The sequence below is a fragment of the Acanthopagrus latus genome, chromosome 8 (genome assembly GCF_904848185.1).
Source record: "Acanthopagrus latus isolate v.2019 chromosome 8, fAcaLat1.1, whole genome shotgun sequence".
Lineage (NCBI taxonomy): Eukaryota > Metazoa > Chordata > Actinopteri > Spariformes > Sparidae > Acanthopagrus > Acanthopagrus latus.
The window spans coordinates 22749356-22768286 of record NC_051046.1 but is presented as its reverse complement, the minus strand read 5'-3'; the positions used below and the strand labels follow the sequence as shown (position 1 = coordinate 22768286).

Sequence of the window (18931 nt, the reverse complement as noted above, 5' to 3'; positions counted from 1 at the left end):
AGAAGATTTAGACACAAACACTTTGAACTTAGCCTCATGCAGTATTGTGCTGCTGCAAAGACAGCTGGCAAACAATCGTATTCTTTCAGACAGGAGCGCTCTGACCCTGGGACTTTCTGGATAGATATACTCACATGAGACTGTTATTTGCCAGCAGCATCCAAAGATACCAGGCAACAGGAGCATCCAGGTTTGTAAAAAAGACACAGAGAAGACAGCATGTCAGATTATCATAGCACAACAAGAAAACAGACAGCAGCACGAGCCAAGACCTTGTTGACTTTTGCAGAATCTGATTTTAAGGCCAGATGTGAGAGTGTAAAACATGATAAAATAATAAACCAAAATAGCCAAATGTTGGTGTGAAGACAAACTTCATAAAGTTGTGTACTTTTGCACAGAAATCCACAGCAGACATTTTGACCCATCAGCTGGAAAAGTACCATTGGAACTAACAACACTAATGACAGCTCTGATCCATTCAGTGAGTTGAGTTGAGTGCAGCCATTGTTAATGTTACTAAATATACCTGCGCTTTTCCTGCTATGACATTTGAAAAAGTCTGCTGTGAAAAGAGTGTCTTAACAAGTGAACCTGAAGTGACAGATGACTGAGTGAAATTGGTTCAGACGAAGGACCAACTTACCCATTAAAAAAAACTCTCGAGGACCATCTCCTGATTAGATGAAGGACTTGCAAAACAGCATAGCCTACTCACTTATGATTGTCATCATAATGGATCAGAAACATTGGTGTAGCATTTTTGGCTATCACAGCAGTCAATGGCTGATAAGTTTTTGCATTAATGATCAAATATGTCATGCAGACAGTGTTGCAAAACAGTCACAAACCATTAGGTTACATTGCTGAACTCTGACAACATAGCAAAATGCAGTAGTTTTATGAGTAAGTATTTTGCAATATCGTTCTAAGAATGAACCCTATTTGCATAGAACTAGTACGACCAGGGGACAGTGGCAGACTCAGGATGACAAGAACAAAACAAATGCTTCACCTCTGATAGTTCCCGTACAATTGCATCATATGAAACACAGGCATTGGGTTGGGTCATTTCTATGTCACATAAGGTCCCCTGGTACTAACTAGTCCCATGCAAAGAGGAAACAGCATGAGAAGATGGACTGTAAATAGTTTGCTGGAGACCTAGTTTTGTAGTAAGACTGGGAAAAAACAAATAAAAACCTAAACTAGTTTGAATTCGTCCAAAGGTTAAAAAAAAAACAAAAAAAAAAAAACTGTCCAACATCTCTTCTAAATCTCACAAATGAGAGGTATGATATGTTTGTTTCCACTCCACCAATCCATTTTCCACTTTTTACTCGAAGCTAAAAAAAATTTCAAGTCATCTGACACTGTTCTTGCACAACCTCAAATTAAAGCTTAAGGGGGGTAAACAGGATTTTATAAATCTTAAGAGATTTTTTTTTATCTGTAGAGCCCCCATACATGAAGATAAAAAAATCAGCTTGATTGTACTGCGTGTGGTGTGCTCCGATATGCTCAGCACAGGACACCACACACATAAAGATTATCTGTCTCATGGCCGATCTAGAATCTAGTCCTCCGAGCCAGAAATATCGCGTGATCAAACGTGATCTACAGTAACCAATGGCAACAACCCCAGCGTCATCAGGCTCGTCATAAACCAAAAAGAGCGTAGACTGTATGTAAAAAAAGAGTAAATAAACGTTTTAAAACATGAAAGACATGGAAGACATAGAAGAGGGAATGTGAGCTTTTCTGACAACACACAATACTTGCATTCACCACCAGTATGACGGGTAACAGTAGCGCATAATGGTTAACATTAGTGCCGACGCTAAACCCATTAAAATGGCTAATTCAAACACCCCCATAGATTTTGCCTCTGTTTTTATTTACATCCGCTTCCGTGTTCCTCAGTCAGCTAGTTGGCTACGTTGCGTTTCATGTCACATTTCATGGAGTAGTGACTCAGGAGTCGTCGGCTTTCCCCACACATATGAAGATTTTTGTCGTAAATATTGAAGAAGTTTAACATTTACGATTGTCAGCCGCGACTTGTTTCCAAGCAAATTATCGGGAAAAATCAACTCTTAATACACCACAGACCACAGGATAATCGTACAGGATAATCCTGTACAGAAGATAATCTTCCATGGGCAGGAAGGAGTAAAATTAGAGCAAAATCAGCCCGATTATCGTTATGTGTGTACCCCCCTTTAGTCTCAGCCCTCATCTTCATTATCATGCTTCCATCATTCCAAGTCCAGTATGATTCAGTGAATTGTTACTGTCTTAATACTTACAGATCGTCTAAATGCCTTCAGCTGCTGAATTCACATAAACAGACACAGAGTCGTCACATTTGGGACATCCTTCTGCAGCTTCTGTTTGTCAAGGATCTAAATGGTCCCCCCGCGCTATGTCTCATGATCAGAGGGGTGCCATGAGGTCACCTTTAATGAGAGCAGCTTCCATGGGATGACAGCTAAACTGAAGGCCTTTCTACTCCCCGCTTAAAAGAGCATGGGAGATGAGACTGCAGCGCTACAAGACTACACCAGATGAAGCTCAAGCCCCTACAGCCTCTCCAAAGCTCTCTGCCATTTATCTCTATGTCCCGCTTCATCTTTTCCCTCTGTTCCCTCTCTCCTTCCGGGCACCGCTTGTTACTTTGTCCACCCGTGCTCTAAGCATGCATATCTCATTCATTTTGCACTTCTCTGAGCTGTATCCTTCTGCGCTGACTCCCTCTGCTGTTTTTTTGTTGTTGTTCCAAAAGATGAGAGGAAGAAATGTCAAAATTGGAGGAAAAACACAAGGCAGTGAATATTTATAGATAATACCCTTACACTGAATATATTTCCTCTCTTCTGTCCTCTGCTGCTCTTGACTTGTCTCTCTTCTTCCCTCTTTTCACTTTTCACCCAACCCAATATTCTAACTGTAGCTTTGTTCTTGGAGTTTTTGTCATTAACAGCAGTAATATCAAGGTTACTTGCTCTTATTACAAGTTGCATGAGCAACCCGATCACCAGAATAATTGTTAGGTAAGTCCATTTTTGCAAGACTTACCATGAAAAATATCTTGATTTGGTTGCCACAAATATGGCTGGAAAAGTCCTGAGGTCTCCTTAAAAACACCTGGCGTTTGTCGTCACAAACACAGCTGGAGATTGCCTGACTTCCTGTGTAAAATATCTGGTTTTGGTCACCATACGCATGGAAAAGCATCAAGGACACTAGCTTCCGTCACCAGAATTAATGTCAACATGGTAAGAAGCCTATGACATGACCAAACTTGGATGTATCTATGCTTTGCAGAAACATTAACTTCTAACATTATGTACTTGTGATTTGACTGGTACAAGAAAGTCCTAATCACACAGCACAACAAGCCCATCACTGCATGTTTTCCTCACCCTTTTATCCCCCTGAGGACATGGATGCACAAAGCCCACCTATGCACGCACACACACATGCACACGCACATGCACTCACACAGGTGCAATAGCTGTCACTCACACACACAGAGATATTTCTGAGCAGTAATCACAGCAGCTGCCAGCACCTGCTGAGAGTGCCAAACTGGGTCGGATCAAGAAAACCAAAAAAAGCATGTGGTGCTACATTAGTTGGATTCACAGATGGCCCTGCGTCAAACTTGTGAAGAGAAGTGTGTGTGTGTGTGTGTGTGTGTGTGTGTGTGTGTGTGTGTGTGTGTGTGTGTGTGCGTGGGGGGGTATACAGGAAGAACGTGGGATAGGAGAGAAATAAAAGTGTGAAAGGAGGAAGTAGAGAGTGCGAGAGAGGGAGAGATAGCTGATAAAGACACAATAACTTCAGCTGAGGAGTAACTGGAGTGTCAGGAGAAGTTTAGTGTGATTAGGAGATGTCTCTGTGGGAGGAAAGGGGTTGATAATCTGCACTACGTGTACACACACACTTCCACACGCGCTGGCATAAAAACATGCACCCAGTGGTTTTGTCTCCACTGAGTCTGTCTCCCCCTGCTTGTGTGTGAGGACTGATGGGAGAATCTCACCTCTTTCTATCAGCTCTCATTATCAGCCAAGCAGACATGAAAGACTGCAGGGCTCATGATACTGCAGGAAGATGACAGGAGGTGTGGCGCAGCTTGCTGAGAAAATGAGCTGGGAAACAATGGGTCGGCATCGGAGTGTGCGAGTGTGTTTGTGTGCACTGACTTGGGCACGCATACACCTCCTGCTGTCTGTGTGCCTCTCAGGTGCGAGTAGGGGGCATACACACCTGTGGTAAAGCAACACAGGTGTGAACAAATAGGTACACACATCTTCTCAGAAATACAAGAGCATTTCGGTGTTTGTGTGTGTGTCAAAAATAAACCAGAAAATCTGCTGTGTGAAGCTGTGTTTGCAAGTTTGTCCAAAGAAAACATCGTCACATCATGCAAATTGTGTATACACACAACATACTGTAGACCAAAGCACACACATTCCATGTTCTTGTGGTTTTTGTGGGCGATGAATGTGTGTGTGTGTTTTTTTTTTTTTTGGGGGGGGGGGGGACGCAGTAGCATCCTTCAGTGGTCCTTCTGTTATCCCAGTCAAGGTCATACAGCCAGCTGCGAATGACAATCACTGGCCATGAAAGGACTCCTGGGACCAGGCCAGGCTCAGTGTGAATGTGGAAAGAGAGAGAGAGGAGGCACTGAAGTGATGGACTGATTGTGCCTCTGAATGTGAGTGCATTATTGTGCGCGAGACCCTGAGTGTACAAGAATGTTTGCAACTGTGTGTGTGTGTGTGTGTGTGTGTGTGTGTGTGTGTGTTAGTGCGCACCAATACTAGCGTGCCAGGCTCAGACCAATGCTCTGCCTGATTGGGCTGCCACTTCAGCCTGCTAATGATGGGGAAGAGGCGAGGTTGAAAGGCCTGGTGAAGACACAGACGGGTAGTCCTCTGTACAGGAGGATAGGAAAGCAGTGGCGCTAATTAACTGGCTTTGATTGGTTAGCCAGGCCTCCGCTAATCATTAGCCATCAGCCACTGGGTCCTGACTCAATCACAACAAGCCAGAGGGGGGCAACAATCAAGAAGGACCCCTGCTGAAAATGGTTTCATTAAAGGGCAGGAGAAGATCAACAGGCACCACTATTCTGCTTTTAAAAAGAACTTTCAAGATTCCCCTCATAATGGTATTTTTATCCACTAATCCACAACAAAGAATAACTGAATATCATAGTCCTTTAAGGTTATGAGTGTATGACTTTTAACTAAAAAAAAAGGGCTGTGCGTGTCTGTGTTAGTTGCTTAGGCAGGTGAATGAGCAATCTTTGGGCAGTTTAGACCCAAAAAAATGTTTTTTTTTAAAAGCTCCTCTCATCAAAATGGATTTCACATCTGCTCAAAGTGTCTGGGGGTCCAGGCATGAATTGAAATTTGCATCCGATGGTTTAAACTCACTGCCAGAGAGCATCCGCCACAAACGGGCATAATTAACACACTGATAGACAGAGCGGGAAGAAAAAGGCAGGAACTTTCTGGTCTTCCTAAGACAATTAAGGGAATCAACTAGACTAAATGACGAGGCCCTCAGGCCGCTGTCTAATACTGTAACGTCTTGCAAAACACAGCATGCTCCCTTCTCACACAAAAGTTCAGAGGAGGAGCAACAAAAACTGCCAAAAGATAGATAAAGTGCAAGGAGAGAAATAAGAAGAAAGATGGAGAGAAATATAGTGGGGAAAGAAACATCGAAGAAGTTGAGTGACGCCACATAGAGGGCAGACAGACAGAGGAAGGAGACGGACCGACAGGCAGAGCAAATCAGGATGCGCTCTGCACCGAAACAACAGAGCGAAGGTGTCAGACACGTCTATTCTCCTTACTATATTAGCTGAGGCTGCAGCCAAACCAGGCCCTCATTCCTCCCACCAACAGTACTTTATTGGAGCTGTCATGTCAAGTCAGACACGTTGAGTTGATTTGTGAGCTGGACCCTGACATAAAGAAGGACAAACACAAGTTGAATAACTGACGGCTCCAGTGCAGCATGAAAAGTTAAGATTGCTAACTGTTCGGTATTTCAACTTGATACATATGAGATGTTCAATTGTTATTTAAAGAGAGAGAGAGTGTGTGTGTCTGCAATGTGGACCGACATTTTGACAGCTACAGCTTACAACATGCTTTATTTGGCTTAGGTTATCGCCATTTATCAAAAATGTATTTATTCTAACTAAAAAGTATATTTAAGCATATAATGTACTTTCCAGTCAGAGTCTGGCTTGTGCTGTTCATCTGCACCCAGTCTAAACAAAGCATGTCAACAAACACAAACATATTCATCACATAAAGAGAGGCTGGCACCTGTCTGTCAGACCACCGGTCTTTGGTCATCACCTGTGATTGGCCTGCCACAACATTTAATAGAATTCCCCGTTTTCTCGACATTAGGAGAATTACAATTGAAGCCTCTGTGAGATGAAGGAAAATTGTTCAAAATTGGAGCCAGCTGATAGCTTGTCATTGGACAATCAAACAGGTGCCAGAGACCACCAACACTATGACAAAGCAACAAGAGGAATACAAAACATAGTCCTAAACTTTCCACACAGATGACTGATCCAGACAGTTTGTAAACACTTGCACAACTAAATAGCTAAATCCATACCCCCTATTGACCACGGTTGGTTCTGGACGGGTGCTTTAAGCAATGGTTTGCTTTTCTACATCATTCATTTTCTGTATTTGTAATTCTTCAATTTCCCACATTGCTAAGAACAACTATGGCATACTGCAGCAACTCGTTGCAAGTGTTGCTCCATGCCTACACAGGTGTCCAAACATGAGTGTTCAGACCATTGTTGATTCGATTTAGCGTCCACAGTGGAAGTCTTTTGTGTATTTGCCCATGGTCTCCAAAAATGCGGGTCATGAGCAGTTTCCATTGGTCCTTTGTCATGATGACCTGGCACCTGGCCCCTGACACAAGTGGTTTGTTCTGGAGCCAGTTTTCCTGGCCGAGATCGAACCAGCACCCGAACTACACTGGCCAAAACAGCATAACAATGATTACTGCAGGTAACCACATGCTCATACAAGCAGCAGTGGGCAGTATGGGTATTTTCTTTGAAAATTAGTACACTGAACACTAAAGAAACAGCTGTGAAATTATTAATGATTTAATAATGAGCTGATCAATTATTTTAATAATTTTGAGGGGGGTGCCAAGAGAAAGCCAGCGGACGTCTCTAATGTGCCTGCTCTCATCCAGCTTGGCCAGTGTGCTAGTGAAAATGGCACATGGGCCTAAAAAGTCTTGATGAAGCTTAAAAAAAGGTTTTCTTTGTGAGAAACATTCACTGGAATGGAGGCAGGGACAGCAACTTCTCTCAGTACATCCGTCTTACAGACTATCAGGAAAATGTGCAATCATAACACATGCTTTGTCAGATTGATTTTATAGAACCACTGACTGGCACAGAGCTGAAGAGGCAAAATAATTTTGACTCCTGAGCCTGACTCACACTTAATCCTAGAAATGAGCAAAAAGGTTTCAGGAATAAACATTTAAGCTACTTGAGCTATGATTGATTTATCTTCCCGAATACTCGAGCAGCCGACAAAAAAATGTCCTATCAGTACTGACTGAAGCGGTGTGTACTTAGAGAAACATTAAAGCATATCAGTTTCATTGCATGCTCCAGCTGCTGTGTGACTTGTGAGCTGTTTATGGGCCCCTTGGGAAGGGCAGGGGAGAGACCTCTGTATCAAAACAATTCCACAGCTAGCAGGAGGTGTGACATAAACAACAAGGTTCTTACCCTTCCCCTGTGAGTCCTGCTGACAGCCAACCCACCACTGCAGCGCACATGTATGCATGCACGCACACGCACTCTCACACATGTCAAATCATGGCCCTCGCAATCTCACCTCTCCCCTGCTGTTTATCTCCAGGAGAGAAGGAGGGGGCATGAAAAATGAATGGCTGCCATATGGAAGTGGTAGGTTGCGTAAGAAGAGGGAAGCTATTGGTGTGGAAAATCAATTCCTCCAAGTTGCCGACATATAGCTTCTATTGGGTAAAATAGCCCACATTAGCCTGTCTTGTCATGCAAAGCCGACTGTGGAGGTAGGGGGGAAGGATGGAGGGATAAAGGGATGAGAGGAGGATGGATGGAATTTGCGGCAGAGAAGTGGAGGGAAGCGGAATTGGGGAAAATAGGACTGTTAGGTGAGAGACAGAAAGTAATTCACGTCATGTATGCGCTATGCATCCAGTTCCTCACTTGAATGCGCAAAAGTGCTGCCATGGCCATAATTGTTAGCTTGACACTTCAGCTGAACCCACAGCCGCTCTATAGTAGAGATAATTTGTGTCCCCTACGGACCAAACTTATTTGCTGACTCATCTCCGTTATCTCCGTGCCATTCACCAGGGGAGAAATTTGCTCAGTTCCCCGTTGACTATGTGTGTCCCCTAAAAAATGTCCCTTAAAGGTTCAACATATGCACACTCACTGAGTCCACTGGCCTTCAAGTTGCTTCACAGGGATCGTATTGAGTACAACGCTGGTGTGAGCTGGAGGCCCGGGCCCTGTGCTTTGGTAGTGCTCTCCAGGGTACAATTATCTATTATGTGCAGGGCTCAGTATGGGATATCTTTTTTATGTTAGCCTCGGTGGGCATTGAGAGATGTGGTTGATCTCTTAGTGCCCAGTCTTATCTAGAACAAAGCTGCCTGACATGTCGAGATATATATCGGAGCTCCCTAACACAAGGGGAGATAAATGTAGAGCCTTGCAAAGGGTCCAAAATGTGACCATTTGTTCTAAGGTGATATGATTAACCTGCTGCACAGACTTCTAATGCAGTTGTTTCTGAGAGGAAATTAACTCAAGAGCTATTGGAGAGGTTCCATGCATTATGTAATGATATGCAATTCATAAATAACAAAAATGTGCTCATAATCTTCGGCCTGTTCCAGAGGGGTCAAGTAAAATCCTTCACCAGTGACAAAACAATGAATAAATCCTTGCAACAGAGGAGAATGCTTTGGAGAATATGCCATGCAGAAAACAGCCCTGTTATAGAACTGATAATATGGCTCAATGACATCTGAAAACAAACAGAACTGACATACTTCTTGCAGTAATAGAGGATGGACTGTCACAGCTTTCGATGTCCACCAAGAGTCCAAATGAAGCAGAGCTGGTAAAACATCATAGTGAAGAACGAAACTGACTGACAGACTGATGATTTAGGCTGTTAAAATTATATTTTCAGTTGCACAACAACGTAATCTGAGAGTATGAAGCTTGTCTTTATAGGTAAGGGTTACTTTTGTTCTCTACCAAAGCTGTCTTCATAATTTTTGTCTAACAATCTGAAAGAGTGAAAATAAAATCTTTCAATTTAGCCTGCCATTTTAATTCAATTCAGTTTTTTATTGCATTGATGTAAGAGGTCATTTTTCAGTATCATTTAGTTGGGTTTGTTGCTCTTATGAAAGACGATAGCTGAAGAGCTGACAAGGGAACAGGGGAGAAGAGACATGCAGGAAAAGCACCACAGGTTACAACTGTGGTGAGGACACATTCTCTGGGTGCACACTGTACCTACTGGAGCGCCTCAGTATACCAGATACATAATGATACGTATGCACAACAAACACATAACACCTCACACAAAGAGTGTACACACATTTTTCTAGAGACAGCTGCAGGTGAAATGAAGTAGATGAAGAATCAGGTGAGAGATGCAACTTCATATCACTTTCACTGACTGGTTTATTTTGCAGTCTACACAGCGTTCAGTAAAATGACACTCAGAGGCATATTTATAAACTGAATTTTTAATCATTTATGAGTAATTCATTTTATCCCTTTTATTACATTGGAGCCATACTTCCCTGTTAGTGATGTTTGATCCACAACTGTGAGCATAAGTACGTGTCACACATTTCTAGTTCAGCTCTATAGATTAAACATTGATCTTTCCTCAACTAATAACGATTACGGAGATATCACAGTGATGATGGTTTACAGATACATGTGCTCATGCAGCACTATAAATAGTCACAGCCGTACGTAACATTCACTTGTAATGACAGCTGCCCAGGTGCTGTTGAAGCTGTTCACAAGCATCAACATACAAAAAGGTGTTAAAGGGCGCTCTTGCATCCATTTATGGACAAGTGTGGCAGTGGAAACGAAGCATGTGCACATGCGCCTATTTCCACGATGACTAGGATTGATAAAACTGAATCAGGCGCACACACAGATTTCTAAATGTGACGAAAAGGATGCGTATGCAAAGTTTTTGTCCTCAATATGCACAGAGTTTTATTAAAGGTGCCCAGACACAATAACAAATATTAAGAGATTAAAAAAAATGACAAATGATTGGACAAAAAAGGTTAAACAAGGTAACCTTGAATGTACAAAAAATGATTATTATTTTCATCACTTCAGCACATGAAACTCTCAAAAGTTCAGGAAGACTGTTCTTTCACATGCTAAGGCCTTTAGCTCATTTTTCATCAACATCTTTCAACATATCTCTCTTTATGCCTTTAGTTCATTCTGGTTGCCATCATCAACCACCACTGCCATACACCACCCTTGATCACAGAACCTACCCACAGAGTAAAAGCACCAAAGACCTTCTGTCAAGACTCTATTACCACATCATCTGCTGCAATAAACATCCTTTACTTCATTCACCTGTCTCTCTTGATTGAAATGTCACCTGCACTTTCTGTGATAAATGAAAGTGTTCCGTTATTTCACAACCTCAAATATTAATCAAAAACTGTTATGTGACTGACACATTTTATCATAAATCACTCAATTAATAACTATAATAATGTAATTATTATAATAATTAACATGTTATACAATGTCTCAAAGCAAATGTATTTTTGTATGTGTGCAACACGGGCAACACAAGAACCACATTATTGAAAACCTCACACACCTACTTTAGTTTATAGGATTTTTTTTCACAGCCACTGTTAACTTTCTGGTTAATAGTGATAGTAGAGCAGCTAAAAGAAATAAAAGGCATGCCATTAGTGGTCCAGATAATAATAACAACAACATCAACAATAATAATAATGCCTTCATTCATAAATTTCAAAACATTTTAAATGTATTTCAGTTTGGCTTTACTTCTGTATCTGTAACCAGTGTTGAGTGAATGGCATCAATTCAGCTTGTGACAAAAACACATTGCTCTATTTGTAGACTTCATCTAAGCATTAGATATTGGATCATACTTGCTTCCTCACACATTTACTCAGTTTGTCTTGATGACTCAGCTGTTTCAATATACTTTAAATGTTCCTAACTAAGCAGCTGACTCCCAGAGAATAAAGACATCCTCAGGAGGCTGCTCTGGGATCAAGTCTTAAACACCAGTTATATTTGCTAATTTATAAAGTGCTCTAAATGAACTTTTATGTGAAATCTTGTACAAAATACATACTCTGCATAATCCAATCATCCATCAGATTCTCAGGTCCAACAACAGGCTCTAATTGATCTCAAAACTATTATTAAATGAAAACAAGTCTGCTGTTTTCAACACTGCAACACTTTCCTTCTTTCCTTCAGCATGCAACAGTTATTTCAGTTGCATTTGACATTATAGTATTTAAAGGGAAAGGATATCGTCTTCACTTCACTTCACTAACCCCAGTCATGAAATAGTTTAGATCACAGGGTTCTTAGTTTTAATACAGGTGACAGTTAAGGAACTCATCACTGTGATTTAAACAGGAGAAAATGCACTGCTTCACTTGGCTTCAGATTGGCTTGTTTTGCAGGTTTCTCAGAATTGAGCCGAGTGAAAGCTCCACTCAGGTGGAAAAATACTGCTGCAGGATCTGAAATTGGATCACTTAATTTCATAGGTTTATTGTGAAGGAGTAATTGAATCCTTTCTTCTCCCTAGTTCATTGCAAGAAAAAATATATAAAAAATGTATAATACTGAGGGCGAAATATATTACATAATATTAAATGTTGAATCCAGGTAACACTAAGGTCTTCATTGCTGTATCCTGAATACAAACAAAAGCTGTCACAGATACAAAATACAAACCAAGAAACAAGTCTCAGCTGATAGACAAAGACAATTTCTTGTCCTTTTATTAAAGCTCCTGTTAGTGAGATAATAATACTGACACTTTGGGATTGTAGGGCAGGTCAGCTGTTGTCCACGAGCATCAGTATTTGAAGACTTGGGAAACTTAAACGATCAGTATTTGAGAAGAAGGAAATGAGACTCAAAAATAAACTATCACACCAACAGGAGCTTTGAGTGGCAATTCATGGACGCCTAAGTCCCCCATAAAGCAAGGGCTTCTCTTTTTAGTGAGCAAAACCATTAGAGCATTGCCACTAATTACATCCACATTAATAACACTATCTGCTTTGATTTAGCGCTGGACAGAAATTAATCTCTTGAGTCTGTAATCAAAATATTATTCAGCTATAATCTCAGTGCAGTGAGAATGTGGTATTCACATCAGAATTTGTTTATGGAAGGAAATCAAATTATTTACTGAAAAAAAATATCATCCCTCATATCCATCATCATCATCATCATCGTCATCATCATCACCATCAGTCAACTACAACAGCAACTCAGTGTGGTCTTGAACCCTGTGATGACATCCATCTGAGACAGTGAGTCTCAATACACCCCCTGCTGCCACCGATTAGTCCTCTGCCTACATTTTGCATGTTCATGCCTTGGCACTGAGTGTACAGATTCTTGTGGGGTTGTGTTAAAGTTGCTGTTTCTAGGCTGTCTTCATCAAAGGTGTTGATGTATAGTTTGATGATGAAAGAATTCTGCAGAGGTAAGGCATGGTGGAATGATAGAGCAATCTTTACTGAAACAGATCTCAAGCCTGCGTCCAAACCAGGGCGGCCGCTCCCTGGTGCTCTCAAATCCTGGCAAAGTTCTGCCCAGTGCTTTGCCCTCTGCCCTACCAAAAGCCCTTTCGAACCTTCGATCTTAGGGAATCTACAAGTGACCGACCCCCTTTCTCTGTCTGTGCGGGCCTTTTTGAAGTCCCTTTGCCTGTACCTACCTACTTCTTCTAACTGAAGGTCCATCTATCCAATGGGTGAAAGAGGAGTTGACCTGTCCCCATGCTCCCTGCTCTCACCTAACTCTGCTGCTGACCCTTCTTGGGCCTTATACCCCAAAATGACCCAAATGGTTTTTCTGTCCTTCTATGGGAACGTAAACATTTAGACATCTCCCACCATCTTGCATGAGGTTCACACTCAGTTTTAGTACTTTATAATGGCTGGACCTGTAAGCCCCACACCGTCTACATTCCTTAACACACAAGGAGACGCAATTGTGTTAGGGCCAGAACTTCCCTCCAGTAGAGGCACAGTTGGGTTTGCGACACAGGGGTTTGCATTGCTGCAAGTTTGCTAATGGCTCTGTGGCTAACTAGCTATCTAGAAGCTAGCTGGTCCCACATTTTGGCGTGATAATGTTAACCTTTTAAACACTGATAGTGACCAGGTAATGAGGCAGTGTTCTTAGTTATTTGATGACTTAATCGAGAATGTGCAGTTGGGGATGAATTGCAAACTCAGATGTCTTTCTGTCTCCATCAGATAAATTGCAAATGGCACTATGGTAACACCAGGCTTGAAATAATGCAAGAAAAATAAACAGCTTAAGAAAATCTATTGAAAATCTCCAGTTGCATCTTTTTACATCAACAACGATCAACAGCTATTGATGACATATGAGGGTTTTGAATGATTGTCCCTGGACCCTGTTCTCAGGGTTAAGGGGGCACACAGAAAGGAGACGTAGAAGTAAAAAATTGGAAATGGAGTTGAGTAATGTATCTTTTGCTTGGATTAGTGGGCCATTGTGTAGAGCCAACAGCAGCCATCATAAGAAATGTTAGGCTGAATAGCTGCAGGCACTGAACTTTTTTGTTCAAGCAGGAGAAGCAAGGCAGCAGGAGTCTAAGAGCTTTTGACTGACTGACAAAAGTTAGAAATGGATTCAATTTAATGAAGTTTGACAGAAACTCAGCCTCTGATGGAAATGTCCCTGTCTTTCTGAAGTTACTCTGACACAACTTAAACTGTCAGGTAAGTTTAGGTATAATATAAAATGTTTAGCGTGGCCCTCTGTGACTTTTTATCACATAACAATGACTGCATGGATTCAAAGAGCTGAACTGAAGTCCCACTCAGCCAAATCTTATTGAAGTAAAGTGATTATAAGCCTGACAGAATACATATGATGGGATATTACAGGAGATGAATGCTTCCTAGTTTTGAAATGCATTGAATTTCTGTAAAACAGTCAATGCAAATAACATGACATCAATGAAATAAAAACTATGCAGTGAAGGCAGAGAACTTCTGAAAGCACTTGGTTCCATAACAATGGCTGTAAATGACTTCAGGGACCTATCACACCTATCATAATCACAGAACAGCCACTGCTGTTCTCTTCTCACATTCTTATATTCCTCCATATAGCTGCAGTCATCGTCTTCATATCTCCCCTTAAATTATCCATGGAGCCGTGTGACATATTAGGAAGCACTCCATATCCCTCTCTGTTTTGGCCTAAATTAGACCACTAAACTCAACGAATGCACACATTGAATTGCTGCTCCAGTACATGGGGACAGGACTCTCCAGGGAGAGCATTTCAAAAGCAAAGCACCACACTCACTTGTTTGATTGCCATGAAACTGTTCCAGAGTAAGAATTGGTTCCCATTATCATTGCTATTGGGAAATCAAACCCACCAGAGTTTTATGATAGGACCCCATGTTTCTTACCTTGCCAATGATCCTGGGGAAAGGAGCTCTCTGGTTCTCAGTTACAATCACAGGAGGAACCAGCAGGGACCTCTTAGATCTATGTGGCAGCATCTGGCCAAGACCCAGGATACTCTAAGACAAAAAAAGAGAAACCACATTGTTGGACAGATATACTGTGCTGTTACACCCCTAATTATTCACACACAAACCCCACCTTGCCTTAAATGACTTGTTAGCATCTTGTTAGCCAAATTCCCTCCAATGATGCACAGACACAAAATCAGCAAGTAGTCAGCTCTGCATTTTTAATATTGAAAATGCTGATACATGCAACTCTTGGATTGATTCCCAATTTGATGGCAGAGTTGTATGTGCTACATCACGACAAATGCAAAGAAGCTAGGCACCTGTATCTGGCAGCCAGCACCATATGCTTTTGGAGAGGAAGACAGGGGAGAAATTCTTTGTTCAGCCCGTATGTGAAATAAGACCAGTAGAGAGAAGAGGAAAAAGCAAAACATTTCATGCAAGAGGAACAAAGACAAATGGACATGGTAAAACTGAAGAAATTAGAGATGACAAGTTTTTGCCACAACTTGCATTTTTCAAGTAAGAGCCAAACAAACTAAAATGTTTTATTTGGTTTTCGCTCTTGAGAACAATAGAACTGAATCTGTTTTCATCTTCCACCCTCCTGCTGTTGTAAAGAGAGATGTGGTTGTTACTGTGTAATATAGTGAGAAATTTGCCCCGCTCTTCTTCACTTTGAGATCACTGATTCAGTTAGGGGGCCTCTGTTCTGTTTGGATGTTGACGAGAATAATGTCTGTCACCTGCTAACAGGAAGGCGATGACCTACAGGGAGGAAAAGTCATCTGGCAGTCTGCACACCTGGACAGAAGCCGAGGAGTGACAGCAAACACACACGCACACACACACACACACACACACACACACACACGCTCGTGCCAATCTATACAACTATGTCCACAAAACATGCAGATGTTTCATCAGATACCAAAAATGACCGGACCTACACTGCAAACAATTATGTGTGGTATGGTGAAAAGATCTTACTGCAAAAGATACTGTACAAACTCGTTGATATAATTTTTTTCAATCAAAACTGACACAAAAAAATCAATGAAGTTGATATATCTTTAGTCTCACACCCTGTATGTTTCTGACAATGTATTTCTTTCAAAGACCTTCAAACTGGTGATACAATTAACACTTCCCAAGCAGTGAAGTACTGTCCAGTGATGCAACCTGATCCACTGAAAAAGTCAGAGGTGGGGTGGGAGGGAAAGCCATCTCCTGCATAGAGACATCCGTCTCCTGCTTCTAAGGGAAGGCAAGCCAAAGAAATAGCAAAACAAAAGCTACAACGAGTTTTGTCTGCTACCTTACATATAAGCACCCTTTTGTTAGATAAAGTGTGTCTTACATTGATGGCGATCATGATGTAAGGATGAAGCATAAGAATAAAATAGAACTGCTGTTGAAGTGAGAAAACAATATAGAGACTGTTCAATTCAAGATATAGTTTATCACAGTTTGACTCTGATTTCAAAACAATTTAAATGTAAATAGAGCTAAAAAATAAGCCTAATCAACAAAAGGGGGCGATAGGGTGTGAAATATGCATCATCAGTGATGAACCCCTGTTGCTTTTCTTCTATCACTCGTACTCCAATTTAACACCAGTTAACAGTAAGAATATTCTTTGTCTGGGTAACAGTCTCAGCAGAGGACTCCCTGCTGATACCACAAGGTTTCTTGTAGAGCCTCCTTCCGTCATTCAAGACATGAAGCACTATGCAATTTGGCATGGTTCAGTGGCGTGCACATACTTTTTTAAGGGCGAAAAGAAAAAAAAAAGGCACGTACAGTTCGTTCTCGCCACTGAAGTAGGGCTGCAACGATTAGTCGACATAGTTGATTACGTTGACAATAAAAATTTGTTGATGCAAAATGTTTGCGTCGACGCATCATATTTATTATTGTTATTATTATTATTATTATCACAATTTTTTTTTAAAAGATTTGCGGAAGCAAATCGCTTTAGCACCGCTACCAGAATGCACACCACAGTGTGGCATAGAAGATGAAGATGGTTCAGCAGAAGAAGAAGCAGAAGCAGCAGCAGAAGAAGAATATGAATGATGGCGGAACATGTTGAGGAGAGTAGGAAAGCAAGACCAAAAACATTCGAAGTGTGGGAACATTTTCAGGTGATAACCTCCTATCTTCAATATATGACATTACATTTACGTGTGACTCTGTAGGAGAGCTTAAATCGGGCCCAAAAAAACAAGCCCGACCTGACCCAACCTATGCACACAGTCCTAGCCCGGCCCGGCCAGACACATAAGCTATAATTATTATTATTAAATATAACTTCTATAGATTTATAATAAAAAAAAACAATGGTCCAATTTATCTGACATCTCTCCTGTGCTTAATTTGTAGATGTTGTGGCTTTGGTAGTTTCTTTGATATCCATATAACCACAACAACCTCATTAGCTGAACTCTTTTTCTAATCTAGCTAAATGGACTCACATTTTATGTTGTGTTAAGGTACTGTAAAGTGTGCTGACAAATGCACTAGCCTGTGTAGATGATAAGCTACTTGTAAGCTACAGTTTCCAGAAAGGGATTGTTTAATTTTGCTTTTTCCTACCAGGGCTCAGCCTGCCAGCTGCTGTCAATCAACTATGGACATGGTCCTCCAGACGCTTTACAGGAAAGAAGCTTTCTGATGTTTAGCTTAAAGACAGTTTTTTCTTCCTTGACAGTAAAACAAATAAGATGAACATTTAGAAAATAAATAAAAACACTACGACATTGTTTTTGACAGCAAAAAGGGAAGACTTATGATTTGGGGAAAAAAAAATGTTAAAGGAAGACAATGAATTCAAGGTGTTTCTAAGTCCATCTAACTGAAATGTTTACTTTGTATGCCACTGGAAAGTTGGCAGATTTTGCAGTGCAGCAGGGACTTTCCTTTTGTAATGATTCTGGCAGACAAAAGCAGTATGAACACTATTGCCTCTCTTGGTAAAAGATCTTGAGCTGAGAGGAGCTCAAATGGCTGTCTGCAGCATGCTTAGTGGTGAGGTAATAGGTTATTGTAATAGGTTGATAATGTGACAAAATGATAGTAAAACAAACTTTATTCTAGTGTCGTATCACCAGACTACCAGGCGGTTGCTGCTGTTGAGAGACATACTTCATCCTCAGCACGCCACCAAAAACAATAGTTTACATTTTGTAATTGAAATAATCGAGACAATTTGGAATCCATTAAGAAACTATATAACTATATATAAAACTATATAAAAATAGCCAATCTTCTCACAAATGGTCTTGTTTGCTTTTTCACATCATATTGCAGCATCAGTATCAAAATGAGACTGTAAACAACCCGTTAAAAAACTCCTAGAAGTACATTCAACTATGTACCCACTTAACACTTATCTGATCTGGCCCATTCAACCACAGTCCATTATCCACACAAAGGCAGTCACTGGCTAAACGTTGAGCAAAAACAACAGAACAATGACAGTGGAAGAAACAACACAGCAACCACCTTCAATATAAAAAGGAAAACACCGACCTGAGGGTTTTGTGTTTTCATTTGCAATGCAAATAATCTGTGTTGTATTTCATCTTTTATAGCCTACTTTACAGCACTTTATTGACAATGTGCAGTGCACATGGATGTGGCTGTGTGTAGCTGTGTGTGTATGTGCGGGGGACTGCTTGCTTGCTTGGGTGTTTACTGTTTAGCTGCTGTTCTTGGCTGACAGGGACTCTGGCACCACTCTCACCCCTGTCAGAATGACGGAAAGAGAACAGGTTATAGGGAAAAACTGAGCCATTTGTTTACAGCACAATGCCGACACTGAGGCAGAGAGGGCACCACCAAACACTCATACCACTAACCACCTCTGTTCTTCACCCCTCTGAGCTACAAAGGTCAGAGAAAACACAATGAAACAGTAATCATAAACACAACCCGAGCAGAACAAACCAAAGACACACCAAGCGGTCTCTGAAATGATCACTCTTACTGAACCCACTGGGGGATGACCTTCCAAATGTCAAATCGAA

At 41.2% G+C, this 18931-nt stretch overlaps 1 protein-coding gene across 2 annotated transcripts in view; it reads right to left on the bottom strand.

Moving 5' to 3' along the window:
* The window catches only part of cdh13 (cadherin 13, H-cadherin (heart)), a 393409-nt gene that overhangs the window by 240189 nt on the left and 134289 nt on the right, over window positions 1–18931 (bottom strand). For both annotated transcript variants that reach the window (XM_037107511.1, XM_037107512.1), the window contains exons 4-5: window positions 14832–14945; window positions 135–140 (exon numbers count right to left, since the gene is read on the bottom strand). In XM_037107511.1, the coding sequence (XP_036963406.1) occupies window positions 135–140; window positions 14832–14945 (120 nt within the window). The remainder of the gene's footprint in view (window positions 1–134; window positions 141–14831; window positions 14946–18931) is intronic.